The following is a 14,844-nucleotide window of genomic DNA, read 5'->3' as shown; positions in this document are numbered from 1 at the left end:
CTGAATATACCCACTTCTGTATATTTGAGAACAGAAATATTTTTCTAAATAATGCATAAAAATATAAAAACTGAAGACTGAACCAGTAAATTCCACAGTTCCAAATTCTTAAAACTCTTTGATAAGAATTAAACTGTGCTTGCCACACTGTATAACAGTCATATTTCTAAAGAGATGAGATGAACTTTTTTATATAAAGAAAAGAAACTACTTTATAAATGGAAAAATGGTTGTACTGTACCATAAAGGCAATATATATTATGTATCACATACATTTACATATAACTAGATCATTACCTATGCAGAGGTAGATATGCATAGAGAAGGGTACTATAACTGTTACTGTATTCATGAGAATACTACACTCCAAAATGTCAACACACTATTGATGGAGGAGGGTCATCTGTCTATTGGTTAATAAAGAAACTGCCTTGGCCCTTTAATAGGACAGAAAATTAGGTAGGTGGAGTAGACAGAACAGAATGCTGGGAAGAAGGGAAGTGAGGCAGTCGCCATGCCTCTCCTCTCTGAGATGGATGCAGGTTAAGATCCTTCCTGGTAAGCCACCACCTTGTGGTGCTACCAGATTATTAGAAATGGGTTAATCAAGATGTGGGAGTTAGCCAATAAGAGGAAGTGTTTAAAAGAATACAGTTTCTTTTTTTTTTTCTTTCTTTTTTTTTTTTTTTTTGGTTTTTCAAGTCAGGGTTTCTCTGTGGTTTTGGAGCCTGTCCTAGAACTAGTTCTTGTAGACCAGGCTGGTCTCGAACTCACAGAGATCCACCTGCCTCTGCCTCACGAGTGCTGGGATTAAAGGCATGCGCCACCACCGCCCGGCCAAGAATACAGTTTCTGTGTAAAGCATTACTCCAAAACAATGACTCTCAATCTGCGTGTTAGTACCTAGCAGTGGGCACCCAGTATCACTTAAACTACTTTTCAATGATCACACAAGTAAACTGCTGTAATTAAATACCTCTAAAACAACTGAATAAGTACAAAGCAGGCATTCAATTCAAGATAGATTTTTGTTGTTGGGTTTTTGTTTTGTTTTGAAGTATTTGCCTGCTATCTTTCAAACCACTATCAAGGGTGATATTATTTATATAGGAATCTGGTTCAATAGCATTTCTGGATAAGGTAGAAAATTTCTACCTTGTGAATATTTCCAGCTGAATCAGATTAGGAGCTTTTGTCACCAGAATGAAGGAATAACAAGCACTGTAATCAAATATCCCAGAAAAACAAGCATATGTACATGTACACACATCCTGACACAGACAGACAGACAGACAGAAATGGATAAATAACTAATTTTCCGAATCGCCAATTTAAATGGTTTTTCCTATTACAATTTTTAAAATTCTGTGTGTGGTAGGCAGACAGAAAGACAAAGAGACACAAAGAGGCAGAAAGAGAGTATGAGTGTTAGTTTGTGGATATGTGCTCATAAATACAGGTACCCTTAAATGCAGAAGCATTTTCAAATCCTGGGTCTAGAGTTACAGACATGTGAAACACTCAACGTGGATGCTGGAAACTGAACTCGGGTTCTGTACAAGAGGAGTATATGCTCTTAACCAGACCCATCCCTCCGACCCCACTATTATAATTTTTACCTTTACATTTAAAAAGGGAACAATCCATTAATACCAACTAAATAAAATGGGGATCATTTATGAAGATGAATTTGTTATACTTATGGTTGTTAGAAAACTATTAAGTGAAGCCAGACACAGTGTTACACACCTATAATCCTAGCACGAAGGAGGCTAAGGTAAGAGGACTACAATTTCAAGGCCAGTATGGACTATATAGTGAGGTCCAGGATAGCCTTGGGTTAAACAGTAAGTGAGACTCTGTCTTAAGATAGACAAGAAAGCAGGCTGTCAGGCAGGCAGGGAGGGAGGAAAGAGAATAAGGAAAAGACAGAAAGAAAAGAGGAAACACACACACAAAACAAAACAACAACAACAAAAACACCACAAATCAGAGCATGTTATGCAGGCCCTATCAACAGTTTATGTAAAAACAAACACTAAAAGTTTTAAACGCTGGTATATGAACAACACTATAAAGAAAAAAACATTTTAAAAAATTAAAGATTATAGAACACACATACATACAATAGGACACTACAATTACACTTGTTTCTATATTTCTCTTCTAAACTGTCTTCTTCTGAATTATTCTGAATAGGCTTCCAGCATGGCCGGTCCCTATGCTATCCACATAAGGTTCTATGGAGACTCTGTGAAGGGTCCTTAAACTAACCCTAACACCACATCCTTTCTCTCCTGTCCTCCTTTCAACGTTAAACTCTTGTTCCTATTGCAGCTGCCCTATATTGCCTAAGAAAACCACAGCCCACATAGTAGCAAAAACTGCCCCACAGAGCTATATGCATCTGCTTCCTCTCTGAGTACCTTTATGTGTCCATCAGAATCCACAGCCATTATTCTTGAAATGGTTTACCCATCTATTTTCTCTCCTGCTCCTCACCACAGCTCACCTTGTCTACATCCATTCTTATACCAGACACAGAAGTTTCTGCACAGCAATGTTGCTGTCTCTCTGTGACACGGACTGATTCCCGCTGCCCTTCTGCTTGATTTTTCTTTATCAAGGTGGCTGAAGAAGACACTGTTTTAATCTACTCAGTATTTGTGACTGCTACAATTTGGAAATGATTTGTTAGTATAAAAGTGCTGGAAGCCTGGTCCCCACATTAGGAATAGTAAGAGTATTAAGAGGTGGTGAATCTTTAAACCTAAAGGGCCTTGAAAAGATGAGTACAGGTCTCACAGCAGCACGTTAGCTTCAGAGTCTCGCTCCTACAGGCCATCTTGAGTCTCTCTAAATACAATACTTCTCCACCATTGAACAAATGTCCTTGTAGTATGATTGAGCATCTTTTGGGTATATGCCCTGGTGTTGCTGGGTCCTGAGATAGCCAGAACCTGGAAACAACCTAGATGTCCCTCAACGGAGAAATGGATAGAGGTGTAGCACATTTACACATTGGAGTACTACTCAGCAGTAAAAAAAACAATGACATCATGAAATTTGTATGCAAATGGATGGAACTAGAGAAAATCATCCTGAGTAAGGTAACAGAGACCCATAAAGATAAACATAGTATGTACTCACTCGTAAGTGGATATTAGCTGTAAAGCAAAGAATATTGAGCCTAGAGAATCTAATCTGGGTAACAAGGTGAACCCTAAGAAAAACATACATAGATCCACCTGGAAAGGGGAAATAGACGGGATTGCCTGACAAGATTGGGAGCATGGCGGTGGGGAAAGTAGGAAGGGCAGAAGAGGAGGGGAGAGGAGAACTTGAGGGAATGGGATAGTCAAGAAGGAGGAAGGACAGAGATGAGAGCAAGGAAAGAGATATTTTGATTGAGGAAGCCATTATGGGGTTAGCAAGAAAACTGGCACTAGAGAAATTCCCAGGAATCCAGAAAGATGACCCCAGCTAAGACCCTAAGCAATAGAGGAGAAGGGTATCCAAATATCTTAAATATCACCAGAGAACCTTCATCCAGCAACTGAGGGAAACAGAAGCAGAGACCTGCATCGGAGCACTGGACTGATGAAGAGTGGGAGTAGAATATGAGCAAAGAGTCAAGACCATGATGGGGACACCCACAGAAACAGTCTACCTGAGCCAATGGGAGACTTCAGCATAGGTCCAAACTAGTCCCTCTGAATGAGTTGTATGGCTGGGACAGACTCTGGGTCCACTGGCAGTGGCAGCAGGATTTATCCCTACTGCTTGTACTGGTTTTTGGAACCTATTCTCTTTGGATGGATACCTTGCTCAGTCTAGATATAGTAGAGAGGGCCTTGGACTTCCCCCAAAACAATGTGCCTTACCCTCCCTGAGGAGTGGATGGGAGTGGGGTGGATGGGTGGGTAGAAGGAAGGGAGGGAGTGGGAACTGGAATTCATTTGTAAAATGAAAAAAGATAGTTTTCTTTTTCAAAAATTATTTAAAACAAACAAAACATAACTGCTCCATCACTCTCCCTTCTGTCTACTGATGGGGAACCTCCTTCAGCCAATGGCCTTTGAGAGGCTGGACCAGGTTGCGTGTGGCCTTGGGTAACAAAAAGGCTCAGGTCCATCTGTTCTCTTTCTCTCTCTGCTCACCACACCTGGATGTTGAATTTCATTCCTGTTCCCCATTACGATCTGTGATTTCTCCTTTAATAAAGAACCCCTTACTATACCCTATTCAGAGCTAGTGTGGGATTCCTTTACTCATGTTCCCCTTCAGTCTACAGTTGACATTCCAAGTCTTTCAGTTTTTAATGGTGATGGGGTTTCTAATAACAACTTCAATTACTCTGGGAACAAATATCTGAAACCATATTAATGGTGGCAATTTGAGTCCGGCTTGGTATTTAACAGAAAGATCCTTTTACAGTGATCAATCTTGAAACCACTTACCTATTCCTTTTCCACTTTTACCGATTTATTTTGCTGTTTCCATTAATGAAATAAGCAGAATTGGACAGAAGAAACAACTGGGTTTTTTTTTTTTGTTTGTTTGTTTGTTTGTCTCGTTTTGTCTTTTGGTGTTTTTGTGTGTTGGTCTGTTTTTTGGAGACAGGGTTTCTCTGTGTTGCCCTGGAAATCCTAGAACTCCTATAGAACAGGCTGTCCTTGAACTCAAAAGATTCACCTGCCTAAAGGCCAGTGCCCTGCCACCAACACCCAGCAAATTAACATCTGTCTTAAGAAAACAAAACAAACAAACAAACCTGTATTGTCTACTTCTGCTGGTAAAGACAGAGGCTTTTATTGGTTTTAATTAAAACAAAAAAAAAAGTAGTTTCAGACTCTTGTTTCTATAGCTCTCTGATTTCAGAAGGGCACAAGTATTTCACTAGCTGTTACTACTTTGGATTCTGGAGTCACTAAATTTAAAATGATATATTCAGTTCAATTTCACTCCACTCCCCTAAATCCAACCAAAACAATAATAAAATAAAATTAATTGCCCTCCATTTAAAAAACACTAAAATTAACAAAATATCTCTCTGTGTGTGTGTGTGTGTGTGTGTGTGTGTATGTATGTATGTTTTGTGAGATAAAGTCTTGCTACATAACCCTGGAGGCCCTCAGACTCAGAACAATTCTCCTGCCTCAGACTTACAAGTGATGAAATTACAGATATGTGCCACCATACCTGATAAAATAATTAACACACAACTGGATTCCTAAATTCACGATCAAGAAAAATGTTAACTTTTATACTACTGCAAATGAAAAATAAAGTTATATATTCCATTCACAATAAAACATCACAGTAAAAATAACTCATATAATTGACATCTTCTTCAACATTAATTTTAAATTTAAGCACCTGGGTTTGGAGAGATGGCTCAGTAGTTAAGAGCATGTACTTACTACCTTGCAAATGATCAGGTTAAATTCCAGTACCTATATTTGGCAGCTCAGAACTACCCATAACTCACCTCAAAGGGATCTGATACCACCTTCTGACCTCCAAAGATACCTGTATTCACATGTACAAGCATGCATGTACGTGTACACACACACCCCTGCACCAGCAAATGTACACTGGCAGACATGTAAATAAGCACAAGCATATATGCACATCAACACACAAACATATGCATTCCTTGTCCTCCCACCAGGAAAAAAAAAATTAAACAATTAAAATTCATTCAAACTCTTTTCACAGGCAACAGAAAATTCCAACATGAAAAATGAACTATTTAGTGGTAAAATACCATAAGCTCTTTAGCTGTCCAATAAGATAATCAGAGAAAAAGAATAAAAGTAAAGAACGTAAGATCTGGAGACTTCCTTTTTAAAGGATATATCAATAAGAACAAGAGGGAGAGCGAGAGAGAAACTCTAGCAACTGAAGTATCTGAAGAAACAGCTTGGAGGGCAAAACTACTACTACATATCCTGCCTGGTCTAAATTAGAATAAATACAATCCTGATATCCATGGGGAGAGGGCGACTGTTTAGTTGGTTGGTAGGTTTGTTGCTATTGTTTTGTTTGTAATGTTACAGTTACTAAAACAAGCTAACATTCCCACTTTATATACAGAACCAATGTCCCAGCTGAAACTCCTATGACAGTATTTGTTGTCCTTTTATAATACACATAAAGTTAAGCATATACACTTGGAGGGATAAAAATGTACTGTAAACACTTCAAAATAAAATAATAAAGAGGCTGAGCAAATGACAAATTGTAAGAAAAAAGGATCTCTGAGTTCTAGATAAGAAAGACCTTGATCCCAAGGGTATAATGCCCCTAATACAATTCTAGTGGGAATTGTGAGCAAGCTCAGCAGTGCTCCAAACATTTCTACCCTAGAAGAAGGAAATAATGTCTGAAATATTGAGGAAACATTAAAAAGACAGAGAGAGGAATAGAGAAGAAAATAGAGAGAAAGAAAGAAAAGAAAGCCTTTACCATTTCTCAATTTTTCATTCGACTCTGGACAACACTAGGCAAATATTGAATTTCAAGAATGAAATTCCATCTTATGTAGAATTATTTCTAGAAAGTTTACTGAAGCTGTTTTCAAGCTTAGTTTACATACCTCTGCTTCTACATCTACATTTTGTTTCAAAAGTAACTTCAAAATATCAACATGTCCATTTTGACTAGCAGCCTGCATAGCTGTGTGGCCAGCACACTGCCCATTCACCTAAAAGGGAAAGGGAAATAGTCAACAAACATCACAAAAATCAGAGATAGTCAATATATACCAATTTTTCCACCATGTATAGTATATGGTTCTTTGAGAATAATCTGACATTAAAATATCACAAACATAGATCATCAGTATTATTTAAAGATGCACGTGAAGGCCAGATGCATGTGAAGGCCACCGGCCCAGATCGTGATGTCTTCCTCACTGCTCACCACCTTATTTTTTACTGACTGGTTCACCTAAACCACGTGGCCAGCAAGCCCCAGGGATCTTCCTTCCTCTGCCTCTACAGTACTATGATTACAAGTATGCCACCATGTGCCAGCTTGCTGCTTGCTTATATATAGGTGCTGGGGATCAAACAGACCCACATGCTTGAACAACATGTACTTTACTGACTCAGCCATCTGCCCAGTCACCCTTTACTTTTCTATTGTGAAAAGTAAACACTTAACTTGAATAAATTAACTCCAAATAAAAGTTACGCTACAATAGCCTGAATAGAAATGTTAGCATAAACACAACATAGGACTTAACTTGTCTGCATTACTCAGAAAGCACACGACAGTCTAGAAAACTTAAAGATCAATTACATCTTTGTAAAGAAAACAATGGTAATTACTAATACATCACAAAATAAATGTATAGTGTAAGTTTACTGACATACATTTTCTGTATGAACTCAAATAACTATGCTTAAAGGAACTTTTGACAGAAGTAAAACAAAAACTTTGCTTTAAATTTTTGGTATAAAAGACATTGTTAAAAGTAACTTTAAGATTAAGTAAATTTATTAAATTCTCTAATGAAAAGACAGACAGGCTGGAGAGATGGCTCAGAGATTATGAACACTGGCTGCTCTTCCAGAAATCCTGAGTTCAATTTCCAGAAACAACATGGTGGTGCACAACCATCTATAATCGATCTGGTGCCCTTTTTTGGCCTTCAGGCAGAACACTGAATACAGACTAAAATCTCCTGAGTAAATTGGGAGCATGGGGACCTTGGGGGAGGGTTGAAGAGGGGAGGGGAAAGGAAGGAAAGGAAGCAGAGAAAAATGTAGAGCTCAATAAAAATCAATGTAAAAAAGAAAAATAAATAAAACGGAAAACTGAAAATGAAATCAAGAAAACAAAGAGCTGTTCTTTGACAAAATAAAAAATAGACAAATCTGTAACTTGACTAAAAGGGAAATACGCAAATAAAACTGGAGATGGGGAAAAAATTATAACCAACAGCATGGAGAAATCGAAGGATCACTGAGATTTTTACAGCTGTATGCCCACAAAGAATCACTGAGATCCTTTACAGCTCTTTGCCGACAAAGGATCACTGAGATCCTTTACAGCTCTTTGTCCACAAAGGATCACTGAGATCCTTTACAGCCGTATGTCTACAATGAACAAACTCATGGATATATGCATCCCTATCAACACTGAATTTTCAGAAAATAGAAAACTTGGATAGAAAGTAACATGTAAGAAGGAATCAGTAGCAACCACCCAAAGACTTGTTTTGTTCAACTGTACCTCTCAAGGAAGAACTAATGCCAGTTCTCTTCAATTATTATTCCAAACTCTGTCAAGCAAGCATTATCTTGGTATGAAAACTAAACAAGGACACACACAAAACAAAACTAGAGGCAAATATCTTTGATAAACATTGATGCAAAACCCTTTAAAAGATTATTCATCACAACTGTGTAGTTTATGCAAAAAATGCAAAAGTACTTCAACATCTGCAATCAATAAAGATGATTATACCACTCAACAAGGGACAAAGAAATAATATAAACATCTCAATGAATGCAAAAAAAGTACTTGATAAATCTAACATCTCTTCATGATGCAAAGTGAACAAACTGAATATAGCTGGAACATACTTCAATATAATGAAGAGAGCATACAGTGAGCAGCAGCTAACAGGCTAAATGAGAAAGCTCTTAGATTTGGAACAAGGCAAGGATGGCCACTTTGACCATGTATTTATTCAACCTGGCACTGGAAGTCACAGAGCAATCAAACAAGAGAAAAAAACAAAGGGCATCTATGTACCACGATTAAAATAAACCCAGAGACAGAAAATCGTGTTCAAACTGAATATTAGAAAACCAAAACAGCCAGCCACTGGCAAAATGATGACCCTGCCTCCAGGAATCTCAGAATGAGACTCAGACTGAGAGCTGTCTCCTCTCGAGTGCTGGGATTAAAGGCGTGCACCATTACCACTCTGTTTCTAGAGCAAACTAGTGTGGCTACTGGGATGAAAGGCGCGTGTCACACAGGCCTGTAAGGCTGATTAGTGCTGCTGTTTTACTCTCTGATCTTCAGGCAAGCTTTATTTTTTAAAATACAAATGAAATATCACTACACATCTAAACTGGAAGAATAGATCAAACTTTCATTGCAGGGGACATGATTTCTAAACAGAAAACCAGAAAGCCACCATTCCTGTTATCCCAGAATCTCAGAGACAAGGCAGACGACCACCCAGGGCTACAACGCAAGGTCCTTTCTAAAAGCCCAAGAGAGGGTGGAGAACAGGAAGGTAAGTACAAAGGGGAAAACAGAAGGATAGCGGGCTATCCCTGAAGAAGACCTCAAAACATTACTTGAGTTAATAAATGTCACTAACAAATGGCATATCTCAATAGCAAGCTATCCAAAATAAGAAACTTTCATCCCAGTTACAACTGGAACCCAAAAAGTAACTAAGAGTAAATCTGACCAAGAGGTCAAAGATTTCTAAACTGATGAGGAAAGAAACTGAAGAAAACACATAAATACAGAAAGATATGCAAACTTCATGTATTACAAGAATAATAAAAACATCCAAAGTCCCAAAGCGAGCAACACAATATATCCCAGTGATAATCCCTGACAGAAGCAATAAACTAAAAAACTCTAAAAGTTATATGGAAGCACACACACACACACGCCATCTTGAACAGAAAGAACAAGGCAGAGAATATTATAGTACTCTGACTTCAAGATATACTCAAAACTATAATAATTGAAACAAAAACAGATACAAAGAACATACAACCCCTGCATCAATAATCAGCTGATTTTTTGACAGTGGAAGCTGAGGGTAAGGTACATACTGGAGAAAAGAGTGTGTATGTTCAATAACCAGTACTAAAAATACTGCCCATCCACATGAAGAATAATAACAGGTTCATACTTATCAACTGAAAGAGTCAATTCTAAATGGCTTCAAAACTTCAGCCTTTATTAAATTATTAAACTACGATTTTTGCTATCCCTCAAAAGCTGTTTTGAAAGGCTCACATCCACATCTGGTCTCTTCAGCAAATCTTCCACTTTAGCCACGTCCCCATTGGCAGCAGCCTTAACCAGTTCTTCATTGAGGTCACCAGATTCTTGGGTTTCAAATAATTTCTTCAGAAGCTGTGACAGTCTTTCTGCAAAGCACAAAACAAACTGCTAGTAGAGGAACCAGATTCCTAAACACTTTTCCTGTTTTACTATTTTACTGTGTACAGACTACCCATGAAGTAATAAGCCTTGATACCAATACATTAAATTCAACCCAATAAATATTCTATAATCATGTATTTCAAGTTGTATATGCAGAAAAAGTAAGGAGTGACAGACTAAAACAATTTGATATTTAAAGTCATACTAATGATACTATAAACAAAACACTAGCATGGGGAATCTTACAATGATACAATGTCTTAATTCTATAGTTCAGATCATAAAACACTACAGACTTTACAAAACTCAAGAGTGCAACAGTTATGATTTAGAAACAATGTAACCTCTATAGTGTCTTGGAATATACATTAGGAGCAAATCAATTTGCAGCTGAAAATGAACATATAAATGTGCTGTCAAGTGCCACTTGACTGCCCTAAAGAGTAGAATTAACACAGGATACCAAGTTCCTCCCTTAATTTTTGGAGTCATTACTCAAAAGCAGAAAAATCAAAATTTGGGGTAAGAGAAAAATCAAAAGATATGCCAAGTCCAATTATTTGAGAGTAGGTATTAACTATTCTTCACCTTTTATTTTATATGTAACCAAGTTAGCTGCATCTAGCCTCAAAACAGAAATCAACACTGCTTAATTTAAGCCATCTGCACACTAGCAATTTGCAACAAGAACTCAAAAGAGAGAAAGAAAGCAGCACAGAAATAAAATCTTAAATCATTCTTTCTTTTTAGATACAGGGTCTCAACCTGCCCAGGCTAACCTCAAACTCAGATCCTCTTGCCTCCCCCATCAAATATGACTACAGGGTAGCACAACCATATCTACTAACCTACTGTTTCCTTTTGTACATTCCACTTACTATTATGGCTCTGTCTCCCTTACTAGACGGCAAGAATAGACATACAGTAACTTAGAAAATGTTGCAGAATAAAACTGACAGGCACACAAAGTTGGGCATTTGAAGGAATGTTAGGAATGAGTTTAGCCAAGAACTCAGCAAGTTCACATTTTACCAGTTCCTGAAGTTATGCCAGTATAGTAACTTATTAAATGCTAAGAAGAAAAATATAATTGATAAATAAAAACACACAGGAGGAAAAACATCTGCTAACAATAATGTTGAAAATAAAAAGTAAGCTAAGAAAGAAAAGATTTTAAGAAAGAGAAGGATTTTTGGCAGAAAATGCAAGTTCTGACTAGAGATCAAAGCTGAGCTTCAAGTGTCTCAGGTCTGCTACAGAGAAGCCTGACATGCCCCAGAAAAATTACAAATTCATCACCTTTTCCAGAGAGTATTTCAGCCAGAATGATAGTTAATCAGTGTACTAAAAAGAGAGAAAGGGGAGAGAAGGGTGGAAAGAAGGGAAAGAGGAAGGAGGTAAAGAAAGAAAAGTTTACAAAGTACGCCACACCCCAGTGAACCTACACTATGGAAGAAAGCCAGATGGACATACAAGACTATCAGTGTATGACAATTAGTTTTGCTGTTGTTTGTTTGTTTCTCAAGTCAGAGTTTCCCTAAGGAGCACTTGCTGTAGCACTAGCTCTGTAGACCAGGTGGCTTCAAACTCAGAGATCTACCTGAATGCTAGGGTTAAGGATGTGTGCCACCAGGCCTGGTCTGAGAACTGGGTTTTATGTTTAAGGAAGCAAGATAAAACATACCACCAGATGCATTGCTAATGGCAGATCCTGCAGAAGCCACCTTGGAAACTGCTGCAGGATTGTATGTCCAAGAAGTTCCACAAACTTCCACCTTTAAATCACTGTCTGAATAAATCTGTTGTACTCGGCCAACTTTACCTAAAGTCTTTAAAAAAAAAAAATTAAGAAAAAAGATTTATTATTAAATTCTATCACCATCATTTGTATTTTAAAGTGTTGATTTTATGTGTTCCTAATTTTAAAAATTTTACATAACCATATTCAAATGATTACTAGTTATAAAATTAGTTGTATCTTTTAAAAACATCTGAATAATGAATTAGAAAGCTTAGCTATTAAGAGCACCTGCTCTTGCGGGTTTCTGTTTCCAGCACCCACATGGTAGCTCACAACCAATTCTTTTTTTTTATTTTTTTTATTTTTATTTATTTATTTATTGAAGATTTCTGCCTCCTCCCCGCCACCACCTCCCATTTCCCTCCCCCTCCCCCGATCAAGTCCCCCTCCCTCATCAGCTCGAAGAGCAATCAGGGTTCCTCTCACAACCAATTCTAAATCTAGTTACAAGAGATTGAATACCCTCCTCTGGTCTCTGCAGGCACCAGCATACATGTGATGCACATACATGCATGCAGGCAAAACACGCATACATATAAAATATTAATTATCCTAAGATAAAATTTTAAAGTAACAACTTCAAAAGAGGAGTGAAAAATAATATGTGCTTTACATAGAGTAAGAAGGTCAGCCAGGCACAGGTATCAGTAGCAACCTGACTGATGTTTTCAGCAGATGTTAAACCCTGTCCTAAGACCTTTACATGCACAGGCACACAACCCAGAAACAAGCACTTCCATTGGCTCCACCTGAAACTCAGAGACAAAAGCCACTCTTTTAACATTACAGAATCACAACAGCTGAAAACTAGTGAGACTAGAACAACAGCCAACTACTCCCTAACAGAAATAAAGTTAACCTTGTATACTGTTGTCTTGTTTGACTTTTCCACCTTCTTGAAACAAGTCCCACCATTTCTAGAAGACAGTCTTGTCTTTTTGCCCATTCTTTCTCTTTCACATATATAGATATGCACATAGACTATACATATTTAATAAATACTACAAAAAAATGTTTTAGTTTCTTTTTCTTCCCCCCTTTGATCTTTATTAGGGGAAGCAGTGAACAAAAGTAAATAATAGCATACTGAATTATCAGCTCATGGCCAATCATTCCTCTCTACACATTCTCCATTCCCAGATTGCATCAGCATATACATACAAAACAAACATTAACAAGAGACAACAGATCTTCTACTATTATCTACCCACCCAACACTATCAATAATTCTGTATCATAAAACATAAAATATTGATATTTAAATTCCTGTCATATAAATAACTTTAGTTTGTTTAAAATGAAGACCCAAAAGTTAATGAGCTAGAGAGAAGGCTTAGCAGTTAAGAACACATACTGTTCTTGTAGAGTATCTAGGTTTGGTTACAAGCACCCCACCCACCCACCCACACATACAAAATCTGAATAATGGACTGGAGAGATAGCTTAGCCATAAGAGTATGTGCTCTTGCTCTAGTTCCAGGAGATCTGATGCCTTCTTCTGTATGCTGGGGCACTCACAATCACACACACACACACACACACACACACACACACACACACACACAGATCCAGACAGACAGACATGTAAAAAATAAATCTTAAGGGCTGGAGAACTAGCTCAGCAGTTAAGAGCATTTGCTCGTGTGGAGGACCAGGTTTAATTCCCAGCATCCACAGGGTACCTCACAACTATCCATAATTCCAGTGCCAGAGGATCTAATGTCTTCTTCCACCCTCTGTGGGCACCAGGCACATACATGGTGCATATATACAAATAAGCAAAACACTCATAATGCTTTTTTGTAAATAATATGAAGTAATGGGATTATTTGACCTATGAGGCTTTTATCAATCTAAATGCTGCTAATTGCTGTAACTACACAAACAGGCTTGTCTGTATGTGACGAGTGAGAACTCTTCAAGCTGGCTGTTCGTTCTGTGAGGGCAACTCTACAAGTCCCTGAAGGCATCTTTGCTATCTGTCCAAGGCCCGTCCTCATAAAACTTTCCTCTGTAGTAAGGGGTTTATCTGAAGCATAACCTGCAAAACACTGGTAACTGCTACCACGCTCTCACTCTTACAGGTTTCTCCACGACAGAAGTCAGTAATGGGGTTTTATTTTCTTCTGTTTTTATTTTGAAAATGTATTTCCCCAAAAAAAACTTAGTTCTTATTTTAAATGTATACATGCATGTCTCAGTGTATGTATGTGCACCACAAGTATGCAGTTGCCCACAGAGGCCAAAAGAGAGCACCAGATCTCCTGGAACTGGGGTCACAGACTAACCTGAGCCAGTAGTGAGCATTCTACCAACTGAGTTTAAATGTACAGGCACAATTTTTTTTTAAAAAGAAAATATAAAGTTTGTATTGTCCTAACAGCTGTATTTAACAAATATCTTTATATAAATACAAATGTGAACACACATCTTTACTCCTTCATAAAAAAAAACCTCATATACATGAATATGTCCATACTGTAGTATGAGGAATAATAAGTTACTCATTCATATACTCTTATTACAACCCCCACTCCCTTCTCCATCCTTCTCACACACTTTTTTTGTTTTTTAAGACGGGGTTTCTCTGTTTGTAGCCTTGGCTATCCTGGAACTCGCTCTGTAGACCAGGCTGGCCTTGAACTCACAGAGATCCACCTACCTCTGCCTCCCAAGTACTGTGAATACACACACTTTTTACAAGCAGAATGGATGTGATATTCATTAGTGAACATGACTAGTGGGGTATAGAACTCCAGCACAGTTGAAGCCCGAAGGGGGTGCAGGGCCTTACCAGTTTTCTAAAATACAAGAACTGAGGATATATTTGATTTCATAGACACCAGAAATGAACCACTTCTTAGCTACCATGTCTTCAAATTCATTAA

At 37.8% G+C, this 14,844-nt stretch overlaps 1 protein-coding gene across 1 annotated transcript in view; it reads right to left on the bottom strand.

Annotated features, from left to right (window-relative positions):
• The window catches only part of LOC121443336 (E3 ubiquitin-protein ligase MIB1), a 116,559-nt gene that overhangs the window by 51,634 nt on the left and 50,081 nt on the right, over positions 1 to 14,844 (bottom strand). Inside the window, exons 8-10 of the mRNA XM_041645055.1 lie at positions 11,840 to 11,984; positions 10,006 to 10,139; positions 6,602 to 6,709 (exon numbers count right to left, since the gene is read on the bottom strand). Coding sequence (XP_041500989.1) covers positions 6,602 to 6,709; positions 10,006 to 10,139; positions 11,840 to 11,984 — 387 coding nt within the window. The remainder of the gene's footprint in view (positions 1 to 6,601; positions 6,710 to 10,005; positions 10,140 to 11,839; positions 11,985 to 14,844) is intronic.

This window comes from Microtus oregoni, unplaced genomic scaffold (genome assembly GCF_018167655.1).
Source record: "Microtus oregoni isolate MIOR12 unplaced genomic scaffold, Mior012 000105F_ref0000443, whole genome shotgun sequence".
In the NCBI taxonomy this organism is placed as follows: domain Eukaryota; kingdom Metazoa; phylum Chordata; class Mammalia; order Rodentia; family Cricetidae; genus Microtus; species Microtus oregoni.
This window is presented reverse-complemented; position numbering and strand designations above follow the sequence as displayed.